The 26,935-nt window shown below is 37.8% G+C and overlaps 1 protein-coding gene across 8 annotated transcripts in view; it reads right to left on the bottom strand.

Annotated features, from left to right (window-relative positions):
* SLC38A6 (solute carrier family 38 member 6) overlaps positions 1–26,935 on the bottom strand; it is a 138,392-nt gene that overhangs the window by 110,529 nt on the left and 928 nt on the right. For all 8 annotated transcript variants that reach the window (XR_010342051.1, XR_010342052.1, XR_010342050.1 and 5 more), the window contains exons 2-4: positions 26,284–26,414; positions 24,166–24,239; positions 1,640–1,692 (exon numbers count right to left, since the gene is read on the bottom strand). Coding sequence is in view for 3 of the 8 variants with exons in the window: in XM_064374908.1 (XP_064230978.1) it covers positions 1,640–1,692; positions 24,166–24,239; positions 26,284–26,414 (258 nt within the window). In the remaining 5 variants the exon portion in view is untranslated. The remainder of the gene's footprint in view (positions 1–1,639; positions 1,693–24,165; positions 24,240–26,283; positions 26,415–26,935) is intronic.

Below are 26,935 nucleotides of genomic sequence, written 5' to 3'. Positions count from 1 at the left end.
AAAATTTCTTCAGAATATTATCCTATATCATATCCATATAATATCTGGATAGAAGGAAATAGTTAAGTTTCAACCCAACTGTGGAAGTGGGGAGAAAATTTAAACAAGGAACCAAACAACTCCCCATTCAGAGTATGCTTTGTCTAGTGTGCCTGCCTACTATAAACTTGTTTGGTGCGTGTATTAAAATGACAACGCAACTACTTTAGAGTTTTAGGAAAAAGAGACTCAGCAGTCCCTACTCTTTAAACTTTGCTGCTATACAAGGAATGCAGGAAATATGAACGTGAAATGTCAGTGATGCTACTTAGTTATGTTTATAGGTTATATTAAATTAATTGGGGAATTTTCTCATAAAAAATATTTTCTTCTTCTTTGTTTAAACTAGATGGAAGCAATTTATCCCGCATTACACCAAACAACCTAATCCTCTAGAACAGAGAAATTGCTACTAAGGAAGATTAACAAAACCCTCTACCCTCAAGTAACATACTCTGTTTTGTTCAAGTTTCAGGTTACTAAGGTCCAAGCCATGATGCTATATAGTATGATTTAAGCATTCCTTTCTGTACTTTAAAAATAAAGTTAATTGGAAAGTAATTACATTGCATAGCTATATCTTTTTCCTCCAGACTAACTTTTAGAAGTTAGTCACTTCCAAATAGAGTATCCTTTTAATACTTAATATTTTATTTAATAAAAATAAAACAAAAATGATAAGTATGTGAAATAATACAAATATTAATTAGGTCAATTTAGCCATTTCATAATGTTTGCATATTTCAAAATGACATGTTGTCCATGATAAATATAAACAATTTTTATTTGTAAGTCAAAAACATAAAAATGCAAACAACAGAATTACAAACAAAATAATTCCTGTTTGGAGCCAAAATGAATATGAATTTTAGAAGTATTCAGAAATTTTTAAAAATTATACTATAGCACTAACAGCAATGTTCAACTCCTGATTACTGGTGGAAGATGACTATTTTTCTCTACCTTTTAAACTAGTGTAGTATGCCTATTGCAATTGAGTGCCCAATAAATACTACTGTTATTTCTCTTATTCTGAGTAAGAAAAGCAGTAGATCTAGAGCTCTAGGATGTGGTACTTGGTTTACGTAATAGTTGACAAATAGGCCCCTTAATTTCTCTGGTCCTTAATTTCCTCACCTATAAATGAGAGGATAGCTAGATGATCTTTTAGCACTGTTCAACTCTTAAGTGATATCTTCTGATGACTGGTTTTGTGAATAGCCATGCTATAATTTGAATTCTATGTTGCTTTTCTTTTCTTGTCTTTATGAGGGTTTACTCCTATGAGTACACAATCAAACTTAATAAGAAAAACTTAGGTCATTGTTACTCTTTTAAAATCATTCAAGTCATCGCGCTCCTTTATTAGAAGGAAAAATGTTAAAAGATTCAAGCACTGAATTAAATGTATTGATACATTTTTAGGAAGGGCACACAGACTTCTCTTTCTCTGCCTGCTCCCATCATTCTCTTTTCTCACTTTGGTTTCCTTTTACTCCTCTATTATCTTCCTCTTATATATACTTGTCTCTTTTAACTTGAAACTAAAGGAAAAATGACACTTTGGGTTTTGGACACAATAAGGAGAAAAAAAAATTACCTTTCCAGGTAATCCAAATGCAAAGAGTCCAAGATCTTCATAAGATGTTACAGCTGTTAAGAGAAATTACAGTGTTCACTTTTACACAAAATGATTTATGTATCAAGTCTTAAAGAGAAGAAAATTAATTCCACTACTACAAACTAAGTACAGTATAATTCTTATGATCCAGGCCAATCAGGAATAAACACAAAATGAGAAAATTTTCCCTAACATTCTCAAATAAAGGTAATAGTAAAAAGCATGGTTGGGCTTAATTGACTATTTTATGTAAAAGTCTTGGTAATTTTCATCAAATCTTTAATTTTCACTCCAAAATATAAATCACAATACCTATGATTTTCAGATGTCTTTGTAGACCATGTCTTTTTACTCAGTAGTGATGGTTTTTACTTTAAAAAAAAATTAATTACCAAGGACTCTTTTATTTTCTTTAATGTATCTGATTTCTGAAAGATTCTCTCTCTCAAGCTGCACATATTAATAATTTTCCCTTTTTACTAAGAAAAAGCTTCTAATCGATATAAGGTAACCAATGTCAACATGCAGATTAATGTAATTTTGGTCACGAACTTATGACCCTCTATCTATCTGACATCTCTCTCTATCTATTTTAAGTTAATCTGTGTAGGCTGATCATAGGTAAATTTGTGATTTTAGGCATTCTGAAACATTTTAAGTTACTTAAACACTCTCAATACTAATACTAGGAGTTGCAAACTCCTAGTGGTTTAATCCATCTGCCTTATTGTAGCTACTGAATGGGCAGACTAAATTTAAAGCAGAAGCAACCATTTGTGTTTGGAAAACTTGATCGCTTATGATCTGTAAGAATACAGTGCTCTTAGAATAAGTAAAGCTTAACACATTTCAAGGTTGTCTCACAACCAGCCATGCTGGATTAATTCAAATGGAATAATTACTCAAAAACATCCCCGCTTCTCACTATACAGTACTTGCATACCACATTGTCCAAATATGTTTTATTGGCAATAGTTTCTAAAAGCTGTATAAATGTATGATACTTTCAGAGATGTTCACTTATCCAGGTGCCTAGAATGACAATGTGTTGACAAAAAATAATAATCTTAACCCATAATTGGTAGGACATATACTTTCTTTTTTCATCATAAAAGAGTATTAAATTACATTTTCATGTCACATGTTTAATAAATGTGGTCACAGAAAAGATGAAAATTAAATGGCTCATAAAAGAACCAAATTGTGTCTTTAGATCATATAGCTTTATGTTTTAACTAGTGGTGTCACTATTTGTATAATCCTATAGTAAGTGTTTACACTAAAGAGCATTGCAGATACTGAGGCTTGGTACAGCAATATACATCTTTTATTGAGTAAAAGAGATGGCTCATCATTTCTCAAAGCTAGTTTTAATAAATCTTCTCAAGATATACATAAATTTTCTTTCAATTATCACTGTATAAACAAAAAAACTTCTTGGTACTTTCATAATCAAAGACTTCCATGTATGTAACAATAACTATTTTTAAAGCCAAATATAATCTTTACATATTATTACTATAAAGTTAGAAAGAAAGCAGTGGATGCTGAAAAAATAAGGAGATTTACTAATTAACAACAAAAATTTTAACTTTATTATCACAGTTGATCAAAGAATTTGGAAACTTCATGAATGATACATCTCTTTTATAAAATGTATTTACATACTGCTAAACAATGCACAAGGGCAATTCAGCTTTGAATTTGAGATACACAATTTAATTTACGAGTAGAAAACTTTATGATTTAATAATAAAGACTTCAATAATAATTTTACAGGGGTGGATTTTAGACACACTTTTGGAACATTAAAAAGTTACAAAACTAAGAACTTAAATTTTTTCCTCCTATGTGAAATGCCAACATTCTTTTTTTTTTTTCAAATCACATATTCTAAAGTAAATGCTATCACAAAAATTAATAATTATTTTAATCAACAAATCTTAACTGGCTTGTTTTAATATTCTTAAACTTAATTGATAATGTTATACATGGGTACCATTCCTTACATTTAACACTCTACTGCCTTGGCGTATACATTAAACCTAAAAATTATGTACATATTATCTTGTAATTTGGCATTGAGAATGTAATTTTGTTCCATATTATATGAACCAAGTCTCCAGAGCATCTCTGATACGTCACTCTGAGGCATGAGATTAAATATCAGTGTTCATTTTTAGCTTCCCTTTTATATTACAGTTAAATATATATATTATTTTTTTGAGACAGGGTCTTGCTGTATCACCCAAGCTGGAGTGCACTGGCACAATCATAGTTCACTGCAGCCTTGAACTTCTGGGCTCAAGCAATCCTCCTGCCTCAGCCCCCGGAGTTGCTGGGACTACAGGTACATGCAAATATGCCAGGGCAACTTTTTATTTTTTCCTTTTGGATAGATAGGGTTTCATGATATTGCCCAGGCTGATCTCAAACTCCTAGACTCAAGCCATCCTCCCACCTCGGCCTCACAAAGTGCTGGGATTACTGGTGTGAGTCACTGCATCTGGCCCATTCTTTCTTCAGAAAATTTTCCTTCCAAGAATTTAGAGCAAGGAAGCTTTACAGTGTTACATATAGGGATATATCAAACACCTGCTTTTCAAATGACCTATTTTGCATCAATTTCTCAGTCAGTGAGCAAGTCATTAATCTAATACTCTGAATCAAAAAGTTTAACTGGAGTTTATTTTTAAACAACAAAATGAAGTATAGATAGTATATTTAGTAAACGTAACAAGCAAATATCTTTACTGTGAGCAAAAACCATAATACTGAAAGATTCCAAACAGAATTGGTTTTTAAGTTATATAAACTTTTAAAAATTAAACATTTATTTTTAATTAAAAAAATTAAAACACAACCCTACTGTTTGAGAAAATGTAATTAAACTAACAGCTCAATGAAGATAGTTTGAACTGCAACTACTTGCTCTCTTAGTCTATTTTTTTTTAGTTTTATGAAAATACGTCTGAATACAGTAAATTTCAAAATTGAGAAGAAACCATTAGGCTCTTAAATGGAGACTGAGTACAATGCTCAAATCCTAATTCTAGCTTTCCGGTCAGCATATCTAGCTAGTCATTCAGTTCTGTCACTGTCATCAGACTTCTTTTATGTTGCAAAAATTAGAAGCACTTTTCCATGCCTGGGACAGCATGAATATGAATAATGGTTTCTTGCTTAACATTGAGGCTTTACTTAATAAAATGTGAACATAGCCAAATGTTTGATCTCCACATACTCACTTTTTAAGTTTTCTGGAGCATCTCGGCATATAAACCAAATCAACACTAGGGAAATACTTTTAAAGTGCTGCTCTGTCATTTGGGCAATTTCTTTCTTTTCTTTTTTTATTTGAAATGGAGTCTTGCTCTGTTACCCAGGCTGGAGTGCAGTGGCACAATCTTGGCTCACTGCAACCTCTGCCTCCTGGGTTCAAGCAGTTCTCTGCCTCAGTCTCCCGAGTAGCTGGGATTACAGGTGCCCGCCACCATGCCCAGCTAACTTTTTTGTATTTTTAGTAGAGACAGGGTTTCACCATCTTGGCCAGGCTGGTCTTGAACTCCTAACCTTGTGATCCACCCACCTGGGATTACAGGCATGGACCACCGTACCCGGCCTATTTGGGTAATTTCTTAAAATGCTGAAAACAGGGTAAACTGGCACTGACTGTTGAAATGCAATTTGAAAAATGAATCTTTAAAATATTTAAAACATTTGACCCCTAAGAGCTTGTCTTAAGAAGTAAAACTAAAATCAAGAGTAATCATTATATGCAAAGATACTCACAGGCCATTGTTTTAACTGGAAAAACAAAACTAATCTAAATGCTCAACAATGGGAAAATGGTTACATAAATTTTGGTAGGTATTTTCGATAGAATAATATGTAGCCATTAAAAACTATAATAATATTAAAATGCCAATATTATTTTAGGTGAAAAAGATACATAAAAAGACTGAATTGATTTACATAAAAATGGTCACAAACTTTTTTCTTTTTCTTCCTTCTTTTTTGGCAGGGAAGGGTTTCCATTATTCTATAATGAATATAATAAAAGGGGTAGAACTTTATTTTTAAAAACCATATTTTTGTATAGTTCCATTTTCTCTACAAAATACCTGGTAGGTTTGATTTAAACTAATTTTAATTTTCTCTGGTGTTTAGTAATTGAAGTATTTATTGGTCTACTAATAGGAGATATTTTTTCAGCTCCTTCCTACCATCAATGTTTTATGAAAGATGTTTTGAGAGATACAAAAATAAGATGTGGTGATGACCAGTCACATTAATAGCATAATTCTACAGAACAGGAATAACATTAATTATGACAATCACAAAATTAATTCAGTCTTTTGCAGAAATTCATACAAACAGTACTAGGCATGACCCATCTTGAGTAAACGACTGAAAGCAACCATTAGCAGTTTATTTTAGGAAATTAGTTTTTGATATTAAAGAAATCAATGCTATGTTTTGTGGGGCAGAAAGGCTATAAATCTTAATCAAGTAAATTTAGGGAAAATTTCTTCCTTAATGTACCATCAAGGCACACTTTAATGCTTTAATGTTTTGGCAAGAGAAAGAGTTTGGCCTCCATAGGAATCATTTAGAAAGCTGCTTCCCATGAAATAGTGGAATATTTCCAGCTAGTTAGTCCAGTGTCCTGTCTCCTCTGCACTTTTTCCTCAATGAAATAGGACAATTAATAAACTCTGGTCATAGTACAAAGCCCAAGTTTCAGCAGCAGCAATATTATCTTTGGATGTGGGTTGAGGCACATTAGTTATTCGAATACAGTTCAATTCTCAGAAAGCTAGCTATTTGGAATGTGCCCTTATTATTTTGAAATTCTTGTCTTTCTTGTGTTTTCTATAATTTTCCTCTGGTCTTTTTTATTATTATTATTTGTCCACGAAGGTCATTCATTTTTTTGAATATTCACTATGCAATTTCATTGACACTTGTGATCTTTTTAAATATTTGTTTAGATGTCAGTGTGCCAACTGAAAGTGGCATGATTTTAAAACACTCAACACAGAAAACAGAATGCTAGAATACTAAGAACATTCTTTCACACGGCACAGAGGATGTGACATTGCACATAAGAGATGATTCTGGGAATCCCAGTATAATACTACTTAGCTATTCAGTGAACAATATTTACAGTTATATCCTACAAATGGTAATAATTTCAACTTTTGGCCTCAACTCATGGATAAAAACAAACTAATATAATTACAAAACAGAAAGTAAATATTTTCAATCTGACAATGTAAAGGTACAGCAGACAGAGTATAGGAAATAGGAATAAGGTAAGTGAAAGAAAGAACAGAAGCACTAATATAATAAAGGCAGAAGATCAAAAGATACTGACTAAAGTTGATGGAAAAAAATTAAATGTTTAAATGTATTATTTAGAGTTACAAAATAATGAATATTAGAAGGGAGAAGGGGAGGGATTAGTGTAGCTGAGCTTTTGCTACCCTTTTGCAGTGAAGAGTCAATAGATAATCTCTTAAGTCAGTAAAAAACCAAAAGATATTATTTAGATTTAGAGAGGCAATCACCAAAAGAATTAAAAACAGAAACTCTTTAAAGTTGCTAACTCTGGGAAATGGGATAAAACTAGGGAAGAATGGGTGGGGAACTGCTCTAAGTTCACGCACACACACACACACACACACACACACACAATCATATATTACTTTTGATAAAAAGGGAAGGTTAGTGTCAAAATGTTTAACCCTGCAGAGATTCACACCCATCCTTCACTGCAACTCAATAACAAAAAACTCCGCTTCTGCTTAAGGGAACACTTAATCTAATGTCAAGGCAAACACTACGAAGGAATCACTACGTGAGGAGAGCACACACACAATGTAGCCACTGTTTCTCAACCTTGCCACTACTTACGGACCCAGATCATTATTTTGTTGTTGGGGGCTGTCCTGTGTATTGCAGAATGTTTAGGCGCATCCTTGGGCCTTTACCCACTAAGCTGCTAATAGCACCTTGCCTCATGCTGCCCTCACCAGTCCCCAACTGTGACAATCAGAAATGCCTCCAGACATTGTCAAAAGCCCCATTGGAAAAACAAAAGAAAACAAAAACCAAGTCCAGTTTAGAACCACTTATTAATAAGAAGGATGAGACAAGTACACTAATCTACTTTAGATGGACCCATGTAATTAGCCCTCTTAGTTTAACTGTGAGTTTACTCGACTATGATTCCTGATCAAAAGAAGAAAAACAGATCAAAATAGTTTTGACAGCTCACTACCATTCCAAACCATAAGAACATGTCCACAGTGAGCTTTGATATGGGAAACATAAATCTATTGCCTTTAATCAGTTTTAGTTCTTCTGTGATTGTTACAGTGAGAATATCTCAGTGCTGAATGGAGTTCATCACGTCCCTGAGGCAACTCATGTCCTTCATAGGATACCCAAACCAACACTGGGGAGGAGGCTGTCAGCTCTTTATTGAGAAATGGTATATGTCAGTGTCCAGTATGTCATGTAGACACTGGACACTATATTAGATAAACTATGTAAGGAATTTTTAAAGATAAGTTTGACTACACATAATTTTTGCCTTGCATGTTAATTTTGGAACTTATGTAATCTCTTTGTAGCTTTAATACATCCATCTATTCATCATCCATGTATCCAGCTTTTATTAAATATTCTTTCTGTGTCAAGCACATGGTAGATGCTACAAACAATGGTTAATGATTTGAATACACATTAAAATTTCCAGAAATACAATTACCATGTAAAAGTAGACGACTATTTGTTTTGTTTGGAACTTTGCCAAAAATTGTTTCCTACATGGAAAGTCCATCACCAACATTTACTTTTTGTGTCTTAGTAATTTTGTTATAACATTATATTATGTAAGTACTATATTAGTTTCCTAGGGCTGCTATAACAAATTATCACAAACTTCGTGGCTTAAAACAACAGAAATTTATTATCTCTTGGTTCTGGAGTCCAGAAGTCCAAAATCAACTTCACAATGTCAGAATCAAGGTGTCCACAGAGCTACACTTCTGAAGGCTCTAGAAAGAATCCATTCCTTGCCTCTTGCAGTCTGTGGTAGCTGCTGGCATGCCTTGGTTTGTGGTTATGTCATTATAATCTCTGCCTCAGAGGTCATATTGCCTCTATCTCCCCTCTCTATAATCATCTCTCCATGATACATATGACTGAAGTTAGAGTCCAACAGGATAATCTCTCCAACTCAACATCTTAACTCAGCCACATCTGCAAAGTTCTTTTTGGCCATATAAGGAAACAATTACAGGTTTCAGGGACTAGGATGTGGCTACTTTTGGGGAAGCATTACTCAGTTCACTGCAGCAGGGTATAATACTTACTGGAATTGCATTTCATATAGTAAAGGGAGCATTTAGAAAATGTTTGTTATAAAAAGAAGGTATTGAGAATCAGTGTTCTAGAGAGTTTTAAAACATTTTTGCCTTAAAAAAGAAAAAAACTGAGGAGCACACCTAGGCCATTTCACTCCTTCTTTATTTCGTTATTGTTACTAGAAATTGCAATCTTCATAAAATAATTGTAACCTTTAGGAAAAGGAAGACAGAAGACTATGTTCTCTTTGCCAGAGAAAGAGATTATGTTTTGGGCTCTAGGAAGGACCAAAATTCTCTTTGGAAGCAACCAACAGTAGATTCCAGTATTTACTTTGACTTTTTAAACAACTTCAGTGGCTTCTCACTGCTTCAGCAAAAACTAAAAATCCCTTACGATCTGAGACTTGCCTAACTCTCCAGTTTAATTTTCTCCTTTGTACCTTATGTACTACTTGTAAGGCCTTTTAGGCTGACTGATGGTGCCATGGACACCATGTTAACCTCTGTGACCTGCAGGGACACTACAGATGAGTTCCTGGAAAATCTGAAGTCACTGGAAGACCATGAAAAGGGGAAAAAATGATCAACTCCTGCGCTGCCTAATTAATTTTAAGACATTCTCTATTGTTCTTTATTCCCACCCCAATTGATAAGGCAACTGCACTTTGTAACTGACCTTGGTCAACCTTGTGACTCCAGACCCTACAACCCCCTCCCAGCTTGCAAAATCCACACTAAACTGTAACTTCTGTAACTTTCCTCAACTATTCCAAACCTATAAAACCAACTCCTATCCCACCACCCTCTACTGATGCTTTGGACTCAGCCTCCCTGCACTGGGGTGAATAAACTGCCATGTTGCTCACACAAAATCTGTTTGGGGGGGCGGTCTCTTCATTCAGAGTGTGCTTGATTGCCAAAATCCGAGACAGGAGAACTCCTACGAGAAACCAAACCTCCTGTCCCTGTTCTCCTTGTGCTCCCTCCGTGAAGAGACCTACCTATGACCTAGGTTCATCAGACCAGTCTACGCATCCACTTACCATCCTCAGATCAGGTAAGCGTTTGCCTCAACTCTTCTCTTTAGCCCTTCTTGCCACCTGTCAGTCTCCTTCTATCAGTTTCATTTTCCTCTCCCTTTCAGTGGAGACAAGAAAGACAGGACTTTCGGTGAGGTTCATGACCAGAAAAAATCCTACGTAGGTCACACAACTGGGAAGACAGTCTTCCCAGTTCCCTCGGTGACTGATCACTGTGGAGACATCTGCTCTGGTCACTCATTCGCACTCATAGGAACGAGCGGATGCCCCCTTCAACCGATTCACCCCAGGTTCAGACCAAGGTTTAGTCTGGGACACCTGCTAAACTGCTTGGTAGTGCATTCACTTTCTTTGTCTCTGCTGCTCTTCTTAAACTATGGGCAATCTCCCACCCTTCATTCCTCCCTCCTCTCCCTTAGCCTGTGTTCTGAAAAATCTCAAACCCCTCCAGCTACCACCTGACCTGAAACCCAAGCCTCTTATTTTCTCCTGCAATACCGCTTGACCAAAATATAAATTGGACAATGGCTCTAAATGGCCAGAAAACAGTAGCTTTGATTTTTCTATCCTGCAGGATCTAGACAACTTACATCGTAAAATGGGCAAATGGTCTGAAATTCCCTATTCCTAGGCATTTTTTTACACTCCAATCTCTCCATAATCCCTGCTCTTTCTCTCCCTTCTGTCTGCCCCTCCTGCCTCCGCCAGTAACTCAGAATCCTCCTTGTCCCTCAGTTGTCTTCTAAACCCACAAAGATCTTGATTTACCAACTGCTGAAAATGGAAGTCTTTGCCTATTCCTAAATGAAGAATGTTGTTTTTAAGCAAACCAGTCTGGCCTCATATATGATGCCATCAGTAAATTAAAAGACAGAGCCCAAAAGCTCGCTAATCAGGCAAATGGTTATTCTGGACCTGGCTGGACTGGCTGGATACTCTCTAACTGGGTGTCACGGCTTCTTTCAATCCTTAGTCCTCTGATACCTATCTTTCTCCTTCTTTTATTTAAATCCTGTGTTTTCCGATTAATATCTCAATTCCTACAAAATCGTATACAAGCGACAACCAATCAGTCAATATGACAAATGCTCCTTCTAACCCCACGATATCACCCCTTGTCCCAAAATCTCCCAGCTGTCTAAATTCTTTCCCATTTTTAGGTTTCCGCGCCACCTCCAATCCCATTTGAAGAAGCCTTGAGAAACATTGTCCCATCACCTCTCTGTGCCGGCCTTCCTAACACACCACTGCCCTCCACTCTTCATTTCTTTTTCCTTTATATTACCAATATAAAAAGACAGGAATGTAAGGTCTTTTAGGCTGACTGACGGCACCACGTACGCCATGTTAACCTCTGTGACCTGCACAGACACTCCAGATGAGTTCCTGGAAAATCTGAAGTCACTGGAAGACCATGAAAAAGGGAAGAAATGATCAACCCCTGCAGCGCCTAATTAACTTTAAGACATTCTCTATTGTTCCTTATTCCTGCCCCAATTGATAAGGCAAGTGGACTTTGTAACTGACCCTGGTCAACCTTGTGACTCCAGACCCTACAACCCACTCCAAGTTTGCAAAAACCACCCTAAACTGTAACTTTTGTAACTTTCCACACATACTCCAAACCTATAAAACCAACTCCTATCCCACCACCCTCCACTGACTCTCTTTTCGAACTCAGCGCGCTCCCCACCCGGGTGAGTCAACAGTCATGTTGCTCACACAAACCCTGTTTGGGGGGGTCTCTTCATTCAGAGCACATGTTTTAATACTACTAATAACAGTAAACTATTTTTTGTACCTTGAATACAATATGCAGCATATATGCCTTTGTATCCTTGCACATGCTGGAATATTCTCTCGTCTTGACTCAAATTCCTTTTCAGCTTAGTTCTCCAGGAACATTTACTGACACTCACCCTCCAACTAAGACCAAGTTGAAACGGGAGAGTCCCCTGACCCTCACTCACAGGGCAGGAGATGCGACAGGAGTGTGGCTTGTCTGTTCAGCTGCTGCACTCTCAAACCCCTTACAGGAGGAGGAGCTCACAGACGGCAGGTGCAGGAACCAGGGTGAGCGCTTTTGGGCTCCAGGCCCATAGCAGCATCTAGGAGTAGATGCCTGCAACTCCTGGAGCCCCAGTAGGCATGCAACAGTGCTCTTTTAGCTCTACCATCTGCAGACTGCTTAAGTATTAACCAGCTCAGTGCTCTCTTCATACCCGGTTTCTTGTCCGGTGTCCAGGAAGAATCAGGTCACACACGGACTTCAAGAATGGTGAATGCAGGAATTTTATTAGGTGATAGAGGTGGCTCTCAGTGAGATGGATGGGGAGCTGGAAAGCGGATGGAGTGGGAAGATGATCTTCCCCTGGAGTATGACTGTCCCATGGCTGATATCCTCTCCAACTGTCCCCAGCCAAACTCCCCTTGACGTTCAAACACTCCTTCTCTTCTCTTCTCTACTCTGCCATGCTGCTCTTCTGCTCCTCTGTTCGTCTGCCAGTGGATCCTGGAATTTGGGGTTTATATGGGTACAGGATAGGGGGCATGGCGGGCAAAAGGCAACATTTGGGCAAGAAAACAGAAATGCCTGTTCCCATTTAGGGCCATGGGTTTCCAGGCTTGGGGGTGAGGACTTTGCTGGGGAACAACCCTCTTCTACCTAGTATTTTCCTGCCTCCTGTCCATATCAAAGTCACTTCTCTTCTGAGATATCACTATACCTTACACATTTTTAAATTGTTAAATTTATCACACTACATTATTAATTATTTGCTTATGTATTTGTTTCCCCTATTAGACTATGAGCTTTTTCAGGGAGGTAACTGGTTCTTATTTATCTCTTTATTACTAACAGACAAAAGTATTGAATGAATGAATTTCTATCGTGTGCTTCAGTTCTAAGCCCTGTCCACCCACATATCCTTAAAAGTCCAAAACTGAACTCATTTTTATCTTGAACAACCTCCTCCTACTGTGTTCCTACTTCACTGATGACACTATCATTAATCCAGTGGCCCAAGTCAGAAATCTGGGAGATAACTAGACATCTCCTTCTCCTTATTTGTCCAAGTTTACTCAGATATCAGCTCCTCTCGACTGTAACTCTGCGCACCCCACCATTTGTTAATCTTTTTCTTTCTTTTATTCACCTTATTACTACCTTAGTTCAATCTCTATTTTATTCTTAGACTTTTTTGACGCTCAGACCTGACTGCTAATCTACTCAAGCACTGTTAATACAAATTAAGAGTTAGACAACAAATGAGAAAGACAATGCCCTTCCGGCAGAGGAATAAGAAAAGGGTTTCCACCCTGAACACAAGACCGAGGGCAAGCAAGACCTGGAGCCAGGACTGGCCTTCCTGAAAAGAACAACTCCAGCCAGGTGGTGGCTCACACCTATGATCCCAGTACTTTGGGAGACTGAGGTGGACAGATACCTGGAGCTCAGGAGTTTCAGACTAGCCTGACCAACATGGTGAAACGCCATCTCTACAAAAATAGGTGTACAAAAATTAGCACACCCATAGACCCAGCTACTCGGAAGGCTGAGGCAGGAAGCTACTCAGGAGGCTGAGGTGGGAGGACTGCTTGAGCCTGAGAGGCAGAGGTTGCAGTAAGCCAAGAATGCACCACTGCACTCTAGCTTGGGCAGCAGAGTGAGATCCCATCTCAAACCCAACCCCTATCCCCAAACACAAAACCTCACAACTCCAGTTGGTAGACGGTGCTTAGATATGCTGCTCAGTCATGTCCTGAGAATTCTCTTCACTTCTCTCCTGTGCCAGATTCTTTGCTTCTCTGTTAGTCTCTAACTTTGGGTATACTCTATTGTTCCCTAAGTAAGTGTGAATAAAATTTTCTGAGACTTTGCATATATGAAAATGTCGTTGTTCAAACTTCACACTTAAGCCATAGTTTGGCTAGTTATAGAATTCTATATTAAAATCATTTCCCCCAAGAATTCTGAAGGTATTGTTTTATAGTCATCTAGTTTATAGTATTGCTCCAGGAAGATTTTCACTAATATGGTTCTTGATTCTTTGTATGAAAATTTTTGGTGTTGTCTTTCTCTTCTCTCTGTAAGCTTATAGAATATTATCTATATAATTGGATTTCTGATTATTCAAAATAAGTCTTGGTAGGAATTATCTTAGAAGTATTATACTGAACACTAAGAGAAAAGCTTTTAATTTTGAAACCAATTTCCATCAGTTACACCAATTTTTTTGTGTTATTTTGTTAATAATTTTCTACCATCCCTTTTACTCTTGTTAGAGAATTTCTATTATTATGTTGGACTTTCTGGACTGATTTTCTAATTTTCTTATCTTTCCTCTCCCTTTTTCAAGCTTTTTCTTTTTTTCCACCCCCAGGAAACTTCTGTAACTCTCCCAACCCAACAATTGAACTAATTTTGAATTCTAGGGCTTTGTGTTTTCTGAATATATCCTTTTTATAATTTCTTGTCTTTGTTTCAAGAATAAAATCTCTTCTTTTAGTTCTCTAAAGTTACTAGCTTTATTTTTAAAGTTTTCATCCAGTCTTGTATTGTCTGTTTCCTCTTTTCCTCTGAGTTTCTTTCTTTCCTTATTTGTGTTTTCTTTATAGTTTTAGGAGTAGTTTTAGATACACAGCGAAGAACAGAAAGTACAGAGAGTTCCCATATGCCTCCTGCCCCCCTACATGCACAGCTTCCACTACAATCAACATCCTGCACCAGAGTGGTACATTTGTTACAATCAATGTACCTACATTAACATGTCATTATCACAAAAAGTCCATAATTTACATTATAGGGTTCACTTTTGGTGTGGTACGTTCTATGGGTTTTGACAAATATATAACCACCGTGTCCCCTATTACAGTATCATACAGATTCATTTCACTACCCTAAAAATCCTCTGTACTCTGCCTATTCACCCTCCCTCTGCTAATCTCTGGCAACCACTGATCTTTTTTATTTTCTGCAGTTTTGCCTTTTCCAGAATGTCACACACTTGGAATCATACAGTATGCAGCCTTTCAGATTGATTTTTCTTTGTTTTATTATATATATTTAAGGTGTACAACATGATGTTTTGATATATATAGAGAAATGATTACTAAAGTCAAGGAAATTAATATATTTACCCTTTCACATAGTTATCTTTTCTTTCCTCCCTCCCTTCCTTCCCTCTCATCCCCCTCCCTCCCTCCCTTCCTCCATTCCTCCCTTCCTTCCTTGTGGTAAAAGCACCTGAAATCTACTCTCTTAGCACATTTTCAGTAAACAATATTAAATATAATCATCATGCTGTACATTATCTCTGTAGACTTATCCATCCTACATAACGGCAACTTTATAGCCTGATGAATATCTTCCCATCCCCCCATAACCACTGTTCTACTCAGTTTCTATGTATTTGATTTTTTTAGATTCCACATGAATGTGAGATCATGCAGTATTTTTCCTTCTGCGTCTGGCTCATTTCATTTACGTAATGTTCTCCAGGTCTATTCATGTTGCTGAAAATGGCAGGTTCTCCTTTAAGGCTCAACAATATTTCATGGTACACACATATCACAATTTTTTATCCACTCACTTACTGACACTTAGGTTGTTTCTCTATCTTGGCTGTCGTGAATAATGCTGCAATGAACATGGGAGCAGAGATAGCTCTACAAGGTATCAATTTCATTTCCTTTGAGTATAAACCCAGAAAAGGAATTACTGGATCATATGGTTTCTTTCACATTTTAATATGCACTTAAGATTCCTCCATGCCTTTTCATGGTTTGATGCCTCAGTTCTTTTTCTTTTCCTTTTTTTTTTTTTTTTTTTTGAGAGAGTCTTGCTCTGTCACCCAGGTTGGAGTGCAATGGCACAATCTCAGCTCACTGCAACATCTGCCTCCCAAGTTAAAGTGATTCTCCTGCCTCTGCCTCCTCAGTAGCTGGGATTACAGGCATCTGCCACCACACCTGGATAATTTTTGTATTTTTAGTAGAGACAGGGCTTCACCATGTTGGCAAGGCTGGTCTTGAACTCCTGACCTCAGGTGATCCACCCCCCTTGGCCTTCCAGAATGCTGGGATTACAGCCATGAGCTGCCGTGGCCAGCTTTTTTTTTTTTTTTTTTTTTTTTTGAGATAGAGTTTTGCTCTTCTTGCCTAGGCTGGAGTGCAATGGCATGATTTCAGCTCACTGCAACCTCTGCCTCTGGAGTTCAAGCAATTCTCTTGTCTCAGCCTCCCGACTAGCTGGGATTACAGATGCTTGCCACCACGTCCAGCTAATTTTGTATTTTTAGTAGACAGGGGGTTTCACATTTTGGCCAGGCTGGTCACGAACTCCTGACCTCAGGTGATCTGCCTGCCTTGGCCTCCGAAAGTGCTGGGATTACAGGCGTGAGCCTCCATGCAGGCACCTCATTTCTACTTAGTGCTGAACAATATCCTACTGTACAAATACATCAGTTTTTAAAATACTTTCACTTCTGAGGAACATTTTAGTTGCTTCCAAAGTTTGGTGATTATGAATGAGGCTGTTATTAATATCTTTATGTAGGTTTTTGTGTAGAAATAAGTCTTGAACTCAATTGGATAAATACCAAGGAGCACTACTGTTGGATCCTATGAAGATAATAATGGCACTTACCTCATAATATTATTATGAAGATTAAATGAATATTCATAAAGTCCTTAGAATCATGTCTGGCACATAATAAGTGCTATGTAACTAAATATTACATAAGATAAAAATAAAAAGTGTGACTTAAACAAGTGAGAGAGAAAGTACTGGAAGATAAATCAGGGAGACAGAAAGGGCAGAAGACTTATGTTGAACTTTGTAATGATTTTTGCTTTTACTTTGATTGAACTGGGAAGCAACTGGAGGATTTTGAGCAAAAGAATGCTATGACCTAACTTACATTAACAAAATCATTATGGTTGTTAAGAGTAGATTGTAGGAGGGCTGGGTGCGGTGGCTCACGCCTATAATCCCAGCACTTTGGAAGGCTGAGGCGGACAGATCACAAGGTCAGGAGTTCGGGACCAGCCTGGCCAACATGGTGAAACCCCATCTCTACTAAAAATACAAAAAATAAGTCGGGCGTGGTGGCACCCGCCTGTAGTCTGAGTTACTTGGGAGGTTGAGGCAGAAGAATCACTTGAACCCAGGAGGTGGAGGTTGCAGTGAGCCAAGATCGTACCACTGCACTCCAGCCTGGTGACAGAGGGAGACTCCGTCTCAACAACAACAACAGAAATTAATTAGGCTGGGTGCGGTGACTCACACCTGTAATCCCAGCACTTTGGGAGGCAGAGGCAGGCGGATCATGAGGTCAAGAGATAGAGACCATCCTGGCCAACATGGTGAAACCCTGTCTCTACTAAAAATACAAAAATTAGCGGAGTGTGGTGGCACACACCTGTAGTCCCAGCTACTTGGGAGGCTGAGGAAGGAAAATCCCTTGAACCCAGGAGGCAGAGGTTGTAGTAAGCCAAGATTGCGCCACTGCATTCCAGCCTGGGTGACGAAGCAAGACTCCATCTCAAAAAAAAAAAAAAAAAAAAGAATAGATTGCAGGAAGTAAGGGTGGAAGTAAAAACAAAAAGATAAGCTATTACTTCTGATGGTGGTAGTAGTAACTGAAGATGGGTGGTAGCAATCAAATGAGAAAAAAAATCGGATTATTAATATTTTGGCCAGGCACGATGTCAATAGCTCATGCCTGTAATCCCAAGCATGCACTTTGGGAGGTCAAGGCAGGAGGATTGCTTGAGCAGGTGTTGGAGAACAGCCTAGGCAACATAGTAAGAGCCCACCTCTACAAAAAATAAAAATAATTAGCCAGGTGTGGTGATGTGCATGGTGATATGCATGGCCTGTGGTACCAGCTACTTAGGAGGCTGAGGTTAGCCAGGTGTGGTGATATGTGTGATGTGTGCCTGTGGTTACCAGCTACTGGGGAGGCTGAGGCAGGAGGTCGAGGCTACAATGAGCTATGTTCACACCTCTACATTCTAGCCTGGGCTACAGAGCAAGACATTATCTCAAAAAAAGTTTTTTTGAAGTGAAGAGACAGTATGGCATGGATTAAACATGGAGAATGAGGGGAAAAAGGGGAGATACAGAATAATTTAAAGATCTTTGGCTAAGCAATTAGAAGAAATACATTACCGTTTAATTAGATGGGAACAGTTGAAAGTGTAGACTGGTAGTATAAAGATGGGGAGTTTTATAAATCTGGGCTATCTGTTAGACATCCAAGTGGAGATGTCATGGAGGCAGCTGGAGACGATACTGAAATTCAGGGGAGAGTTCCAGGCTAGGGATATACATTTCAAAATCACCATGAGCCCAAGAACGAGTGTAAAAGAAAAGAGATCACTCATGCCTGTAATCCCAGCACTTTGGGAGGACAAGGTGGGCAGACCACTTGAGGCCAGAAGTGCGAGACCTGACTAACATGGCAAAACCCTGTCGCTACTAAAAATACAAAAATTAGCCAAGTATGGTGGTGCACCCCTGTAATCCCAGCTACTCAGAAGGCTGAGGCAGGAGAATCACTTGAACCCACAGGGCAGAGGTTACAGTGAGCCAAAATTGTGCTATTGCACTCCAGCCTGGGTGACAGAGGGAGACTCAGTCTCAAAAAAAGAAAAGAAAAGAAGAGATGAGAGGAATAGTCCTAGAGGTACACCAATGTTTAGAGAATGGGAGATTAAGAGAATTCAGCAGAAGAGAAAAGGAGTGTTCAATGAAACAGGAAGAACTAGGAGAGCATGACTCGATCTTTCCGAGAGGAAGGAGTTATCAGCTGTGTCACATGCTGCTGACTGGTCAAGTAAGATGAAGACTGAGAATTGACCCTTGGATTTAGCAATACGGAAGTCACTGGTACAGCAGTTTCAGTGGAAAAGCCTGAAGGGAGTGGGAAAAGAGGAATTATCTGGTTTAGACAATTCTTTTATTTTTTTTTTTTTGAGACAGGGTTTCACTCCTGTCCACCAGGCTAAAGTGCAATGGCGTGATCTCTGCTCACTGCAACCTCTGCCTCCCTGGCTCAAGTGATTCTCCTGCCTCAGCCTCCCAAGTAGCTAGGACCATAGGCTCATGTCACTGCATGCAAATTTTTGTTCTTTTCTTTGTAGAGATGGAGTTTTGCCACGTTGCCCAGGCTGGTCTCAAACGCCTGACTTCAAGTGATCCTCCCATGTCTGCCCCCCAAAGTGGTAGGATTACAGGCATGAGACACTACACCTGGGTTGGTTTAGACAATTCTGTTAAGGAGTGCTGCCATGAAGACATGAAGCATATTCAAAAGATGTGGAGTCAAAGAGATTTTTAAGATGAGAGAAATAGGACTATTTGTAAAGTGATAGGAAAGAAATGGTAGAAAAGGAAAGAAATAAGAAAGAAGGGAGAAGGTGGCTGGAGTGATATAGGGAAGAGCAGGTGAAATCACAGCACAAGTGGAGGGGTTGGCCTTAGACATAAACACAAAGAGTTCATCCCAAGTAACAGATTATATGGGCACAGATAAATATGTGGTGGCAAGAGCTTATAAAATTCTTTTATGATTGCTTCTATTTTTTCAGTGAAACAGAAAGTGAAGAATATCAGTTACAGATGAAGTTAAAGAAAAAGGTGTTGAAGGTTTGACAGAAAGAAGATATAAGGAAGCAATCTTCTAGATAGCAGAAGAATGAGCTAAATGAAGTGATGAACTAAGGAAGTGAACCAGAATTGTGTGATAGCATCATAGGTCCACTAGACATTGAATTATAGTGGTATCGGTCTGCATGGTTGTGCTTTTCTTCAGGAACATTCAAATACATGGGTGCAAATGTGAAGTAGGCAGAGTTATATTTAACTACGGTTGGAATTTTGTCAGGGAAATACGATGGTTCAATGGACAGGCAAGGGACTAAATAACATGCTACAAAACCTCAACTGGATAAAAATGGAAATAAGAATGAGCATGGGGGTCAGTGCAAAGGTGGTAGGATCAATGAATTGAAAGAAGTCTTGGTAGGGTTGAAAATTGTCAGCATTGAAGTACTTGAGACACTGAGTTAGAAACATGGGAGATGGTGGTGGCAGATGGGCGGCTACTAGCAAATGCTATTTTGGTAATGACAAGATCAAGGGTATGACCATGGAAAAAAACAAGTGGCCAGTGTAGGTAGAGAATATGATCATTAGAGAAGAGGTTCAGGAACTGAAAGCATTAGAAGGATCAGCTACATGGACATTGAAATCATTCAGAATTAAGACAGGGGTAATTCTGAAGAAACTAAAAGGCAAGTAGAAGCTAAAATTTAGCCAAAACTTTCATGAAATGACAGGAAATGGTCTAGAAGTCTATAGATGATAATAGTAAGGAGAGCTGTAGATGGTATATATTCATGAAATTCAAAGCCGGGGAATTCAGGGAGTGGAAGATGGTTAGGAAGCAGAAATGAGGTACAAAAGGGACACCTATACCATCTTCAGATCAGTATGGGACACATAAAGAGAAAGAAGTGACCTCTTCAGAGAACTACATGGAAGCCTCAGAGGTGGTTCTCTTAGAGTAAGAGACAGAAATGTTCAGAAAAGAATTAAAGATGTGGGTTTTGCTGATGATTGACTGTGAGCTCCAGAGAGCACAGTGAAGTGTTTCAGGAGTTACAGAGCAGTGGAAGATGATGTCAGAAACAGATGACAGCTATATGACATGAGTCGGAGAAATGAAAGATAATCTAATATACTGGGAATGACAAACACAAATTGAGATAAATGGTATAATGTCATAATCAAAATGGTCTCAAGGCAAATAATGGCGACAAGGTAGTGAGTAGTAGGGATCAAGGACTAGGGAGTTGTGGTTTGGCCAGAGGTATGCAGAGTTCTAGAACTCTCATTCTCTCCAGTTGACAGTGACATGGAAGCCAGTGGAGAGGAGCTGTGGGTTTAGTACCAGAGCATGAGAAGTATTCCAAAAGAATGGCAATGAACCAACTATTTCTGAGATAGTATTGTGTACGACACCCTGTAATCTTTAGGGATTTTTGCCCAAGTGAGCAGTCATTTGCCAAGGACTTGACGTTTTATATACATTATTTTACTTCATTCCCAGAACAATTCCATGAGGGAAGTGTTCTCATTGCAATTTTACAGATGACAAACTAAGGCTAGAGAGAATAAGGTACTTTATATGCCACCTCAGCTCCCATGAAAAGTCCTGACAGACCCCAAACTCTCCATAAAATCTGAAGTAGAATTTCATGTGAAGATATCCTTTACTTTTATAAAGATTAAAACTTCTCTTTATTCTTTACCTTCAGCATAAATAAAGAGGTTATTTCATAAAAACTCATGACAGCTCTTTCTCTTACCAATTAATTCAATTTGAGCATAACACTCCTTCATGATGGTCCAACAAACTGTTGGGGGAAAGTTAGTTACATATTATTCTCTAGTCTTTATATATGATTGTATGTGTTGAAAAAAAGAAAAGCCTACCTCCATAAAGAATTTTACAGATTGAAGGAATTCAATCAACGGAAGACAGGTGCGTCAAAGTGCAGGCAGGACCATGAAGTAGTTAGTTCATGGGCCCAAGTAGGCTACAGAAATCAAAGAAAAAGAGAAAAGAAAGAGAAACAGATATATTCACATCATACGCCCCAGAATTACAGAAAAGAACAAACACGGTGTCAGAATCTCAAAGTTAAATACATGTGAACTGAAGGAGTAAAAAAATTAACATTACTTAGATATCTTCAAGCATCGAGTACTACTCCTATATAATTGAAATTAATAAAACATTTTACTTTAATTAAAACTAAAATGAAGTTTTAAAATGAAGCTTGAAAAACACAATTGCCACGTAGTTGATAAAAGTATTAATCTTTTAATAGAATGAATTAAAAGACTCTATCAAGATGTTAAAGTATCACAAGTAAAAATTTTTTCACATGAAGCAAAATTTCAATACATGTAATTAAAATTCAAGTTTCAGCAGGATTTACAAATATATTTATCTAAACCTATTATTCCTGAATTCAGGATGCTTTTAGAAACAACTTGTTACGTTGGGATTGATATTTGCACTGTTTCCTATTATTATTATCTGTCTGTACGTTTACCCAAGCTCCTTGAGAGCAAAGGCATGCACTGGATGGCCAAAGCATTGTTAGAAGTTGCAGCTATAAACCATGGATCCTAAACTAGAATTGCATTAAGAATTGCTGGAGGACTTGTTAAAAACATATTTGGCATTGGATGGCCAAAGCACTGGTAAAAGTCACAGCTATAAACTATGGATCCTAAACTGGTTTTGCCTTGTTAAAAACATATTCTCAAGTCTCACCTCAGATTTTTGAAATTAGAATCGCTGAGGCTTAGAACTCTCTGTGTATAAAAAGATCTATGGGTGTTTCTGATGATAGACAAGTTTTAGGAAAACAAACTGGAACAGTGGTTTCAGAATTATTCTGAAGTCTTAAAATTCTCAAGAAATATCATTGGGCTTCTCTTACCTGTTTCAGCACAGAATAGTATCACTGCTATAGTTTGGTTTGTCAGACCCTTCCAAACTCCTGTGGAAATCAGATCTCCAATGTTGGAGGTGGGGCTAAGCGGAGGTGTTTGGGCCCTGGAAGCATATCCCTCATGAAAGGCTCGGTGCCTTCCTTAGGGTAATGAATGAGTTTTCACTTTTATTAGTTTCATAAGAGCTGGTGGTTAAAAAGACCCTGGCCCGCCCCTCCTCTCTCTTGCTTCCTCTCTTGCCATGTGATCTCTGCACACCCTGGTTCCCCTTTACCTTCCACAATGAGTGAAAGCAGCCTGAGCTCCTTACTAGATGCAGATGGAGCAGAGAAGCCCCTCATAAGAAGGGCTATGCTTCTTGCAGAGCTTGTAGAACTGTGAGCCAAATAAACCTCTTTTATTTATAAATTACATCAGCCTCAGGTATTCTTTTACAGAAATACTAAATGAATTAAGACATCCATTTTTATCTATTTTGTGTATTTACTCTGCTTCTTAAAATCTGAAAATCACAAGGCTGGACACAGCAAAATGAACTCATCCATATGAGAATTAAACCCATGATTTTGGCATCAAAGCTGACCTAATCCAAAGATAAAAGAGACTAGATAGATAAAAAGATCAGGACTGATGAACATAGAATATTTGTTAATGATAAAAGGAAAACCTTATAAAAGCAATTCTATAATCCATTTACTTTTATTTATTGGATCCTAAAAGAACTTATTTAATACGTGACTGAATTGCATAATAAAATTTCAAATGTAAAAATATATATATACAAATATACTGAATTAATTGCACATACTTATTTCTCTTAGGAAAAACTACCCTATTCTCAATTTGCAATTAAAAATCCAAAATGTGGGAGGCCGAGGCGGGTGGATCACGAGGTCAAGAGAGCGAGACCATCCTGGTCAACATGGTGAAACCCCGTCTCTACTAATACAGAAAATTAGCTGGGCATGGTGGCGCGTGCCTGTAATCCCAGCTACTCAGGAGGCTGAGGCAGGAGAATTGCCTGAACCCAGGAGACGGAGGTTGCGGTGAGCCGAGATCGCGCCATTGCACTCCAGCCTGGGTAACAAGAGCGAAACTCCGTCTCAAAAAAAAAAAAAAAAAAAAAAAATCCAAAATGTGTCTAAATAAATCTGAAGCTTTGTGACCTTACTTCCTACAATCCTAATTCTGCCATCCCTACCTCTGACTAGGAGACAGATGGGGGCAGGGAAGGCAGCAGTAGCTCTGGGAAGGTGTTCTCCTAGAGAAAATGGTTTCCCCATAAGCATAACGTTTGGAACCTGTGAACATCTTTTAGATCCTCCCACAATCTACTTTACTGCAGAAAATTAGGTTACGTGTTGTTGAGGAAAGCAAGTAAAAATGCTAGTTACCTCCTCCCATCCTGTGCTTGGATATTCCCTCATAGTATTGGGTCTATATATCCTGGTTTTTCAAATTCTCCATTCCAATCACCCTACCTAATAAAAATGTATGCTCACTGGATATTCAATTTGAGACACTCAGTCTTATATGCAGATACAAACTCACCTGTCTGAATACACATACTAAGCAGAAGATGGACTGAATAAGAAGCCAGAAGAGCAACTGTGATCAGCAAGAAGCTAAAACACAAAAGAATACCTGGTCAAATTCTGCCAAAAGTTTGCCTTTTTTATGGTATCTCATTACAAAAACGATTTTCTTAACAGTCAAATATTCACAGGAACTATGAGTAATCGAATTATGTTCATTAAGGAAGAAGATACTTTTCCATATTTTTGAATTTATCAAATTTTATTGAAATAAAAATATACTGATTTTAACATCAAAAAAGAAAAACCAAGCTTTATTTAAAATACAAGCAAACTTCCTCATTTTGCATTCTTGTCTGCTGACTGCTGAAACAGCCATTAAATAATCTTGTCATATTTCCCTTTTATGACTGGTTTTCTTCCTGTTTTAAGTCTAAATAGAAGTTTTACTTACACAATATCAATGTCTTCTCTTTTTCCCTTCTTCCCTCTATTTCCAGTGATGTGGATCTCTTATCATACCTTGACCTTATTAAGGTGTATTTAAGATTTATTTAGACTATATTTTCTAGCATCCATTAAACACACATGCTCTCCAAAACAAACCAAAATAATGTAGTTAACACACCTCTAATGACACAGTTTGAAAAATGTGCAAACAATGTAATGATTGCAAACCTCTCACCAACAGTGTGAAGGAAAAACCACAGATAATTTCCCATTTATTTTCAGGAAGAGAGTGGTGGGACAAGCTTCTATAGAGCTATCCCCAATGAATTGCCCCAGTCACTGAAGAAATTTTCTCTCTGTGGTCCAGTTAATACTTGTTAAAAAGTAATAAAATTGAGAGGTAAAGTATACATGTCATTAAACCGACATCAGAAACTTCACAAAATAACAGTTTAGTATCACCAAAAAAGAGGCTTGATATGACTGGATGAGCACACATTCAGCAGTATATATCTGCATGTAAGACCCTGGGGCATCAAACATGATTTTTCAAAGAGAACCAGAAAATAAGTCCTCTGACTATGTCTTGCTTAAAGTGTCATATAGTTTTTAAGTTTTAAAAATAACGAAAGTTTGTGAATACATTCCATAATAAAAGCAAGTTGGGTAACTTAAAAGTTGCTTTGCTTAATTCAAAAGAAAAGCAGGAAATAAAACTATAAGAGACTCCCTATGCACTTTAAATTTCCTAGTAAATAGGTCTGCTTCTACTGACAAACAAAACCAACTTGTTGTTCATTCATTCTATTAGCCATGTGGTGCCAGATGCTAAGGATATGGTCTGGTTATAAAGGACTTTTTTATTTTTTAAATTTTTTAGACAGGATCTTGCTCTGTTACCCAGGCTGGAGTGCAATGGCCCGAACATGGCTCACTGCAGCCTTGACCTCTCTGGCTCAAGCAATCCTCCCAAGTAGCTAGGACTATAGGCACATTCCACCACACCGAGCTAATTTTTGTATTTTTGGCAGAGACAGGGTTTCACCATCTTGCCCAGGTTGGTCTCAAACTCCTGGGCTCCAGTGATCTGCCTGCCTGACCTCCAATTATAAAGAATTTCAGTTTAGTGGGAAGATTAATTTGCAAACATATCATTATAACAATTATAATAACAGAATGAATATACAAAGTACTACGAGAGCACAGAATATTCAGAATGGTCTTCTATTTGGGGCAAACTGGTCTACAAGCCAAGTCCTGAAAAATAAAAAAGAACAGGGAAAAAACATAGGCCTGGCCTCAGAAAGTGAAATAAGACTACTTAACAATACAAACAGAGAGAAAGGAATGAAAAGATTATGTGTTTTATTTGCACTCACAAAATTGCTATTTAGAAGTTAATCTGTATGGCTTTGATTCACTTTGGCCAAGGACACACAATGAATATGCCCTTCTTAAGGTTATAAATGAATATGGACCAAATTCCCAGTTTTAAATTTTAAGAAGCTATGTAGTATCCCTCCAAGCTACAGATTAGCAACAAGAATAGCAAGAAAAATGCTAAAATCCCAGAAATTACTTAACTAGAAATTGTATAATAGCAGTTTCTGGAACTGATCTCTCTACTTCTCAGTATACTATCAAAATGGAAAAAAAAATGTGATGGCAAACTATGAAGACTCACCTAAATCCAAGGATACCGGTATTAGCCATAACATAAGCTAAACCAAGGATGCCACTTCCCATGATGGCGTTCATCAAATTAAACACTGAGAAACCAAATGAAACACCTGGGGATCCCTGTCTGTGAAGTTCCTGTAGGCACACAAATTTAGTAGTGTTAAATGTTTGGATGGTGAAGTTCAAATTTCATGAAGAAATTCCATAAATGAAAGGTTATGGAAAAAAGCTGCGAACCATCAGGCTTTGTATGACATACACACACTAGTTGCTTAACCAACACTAGTTTCCTTCCCACCTCCCACTAGTGCAGCTCCAGGAATCTAGAGTTTCTTAGGAAAATCATTTCCAGCAGTAAAGAAGACAGGTAGGGTTCAGGAAGGGATATGACTAACCTCGTGACTGCAAGAGATGAAGATAGGATAGGAATGAGGTGGGGAGGGATTGGAGGGATATGGCCTTAGCTCATGTGATTACTAAAGAACTGCTGAGTCAACCTGGGACTGCTGTGAACAGTTGTTCCTCCTCAATTGCCAGGACTGCACAACTAATCTCTACTTATATACCTAATGAATCAGTTCTACCAAACTGGAAGGATGGTCAGGTATACCTGCAATGACATATTAGAAATAGAAGAAATTCACATTGTTCTGGCG

The sequence above is a fragment of the Aotus nancymaae genome, unplaced genomic scaffold (genome assembly GCF_030222135.1).
Source record: "Aotus nancymaae isolate 86718 unplaced genomic scaffold, 86718_ANA_hifiasm-v0.15.2.pri h1tg000011l, whole genome shotgun sequence".
In the NCBI taxonomy this organism is placed as follows: domain Eukaryota; kingdom Metazoa; phylum Chordata; class Mammalia; order Primates; family Aotidae; genus Aotus; species Aotus nancymaae.
Note: the sequence above shows the minus strand (reverse complement) of the source record. Positions and strands in the feature narration are given on the sequence as shown.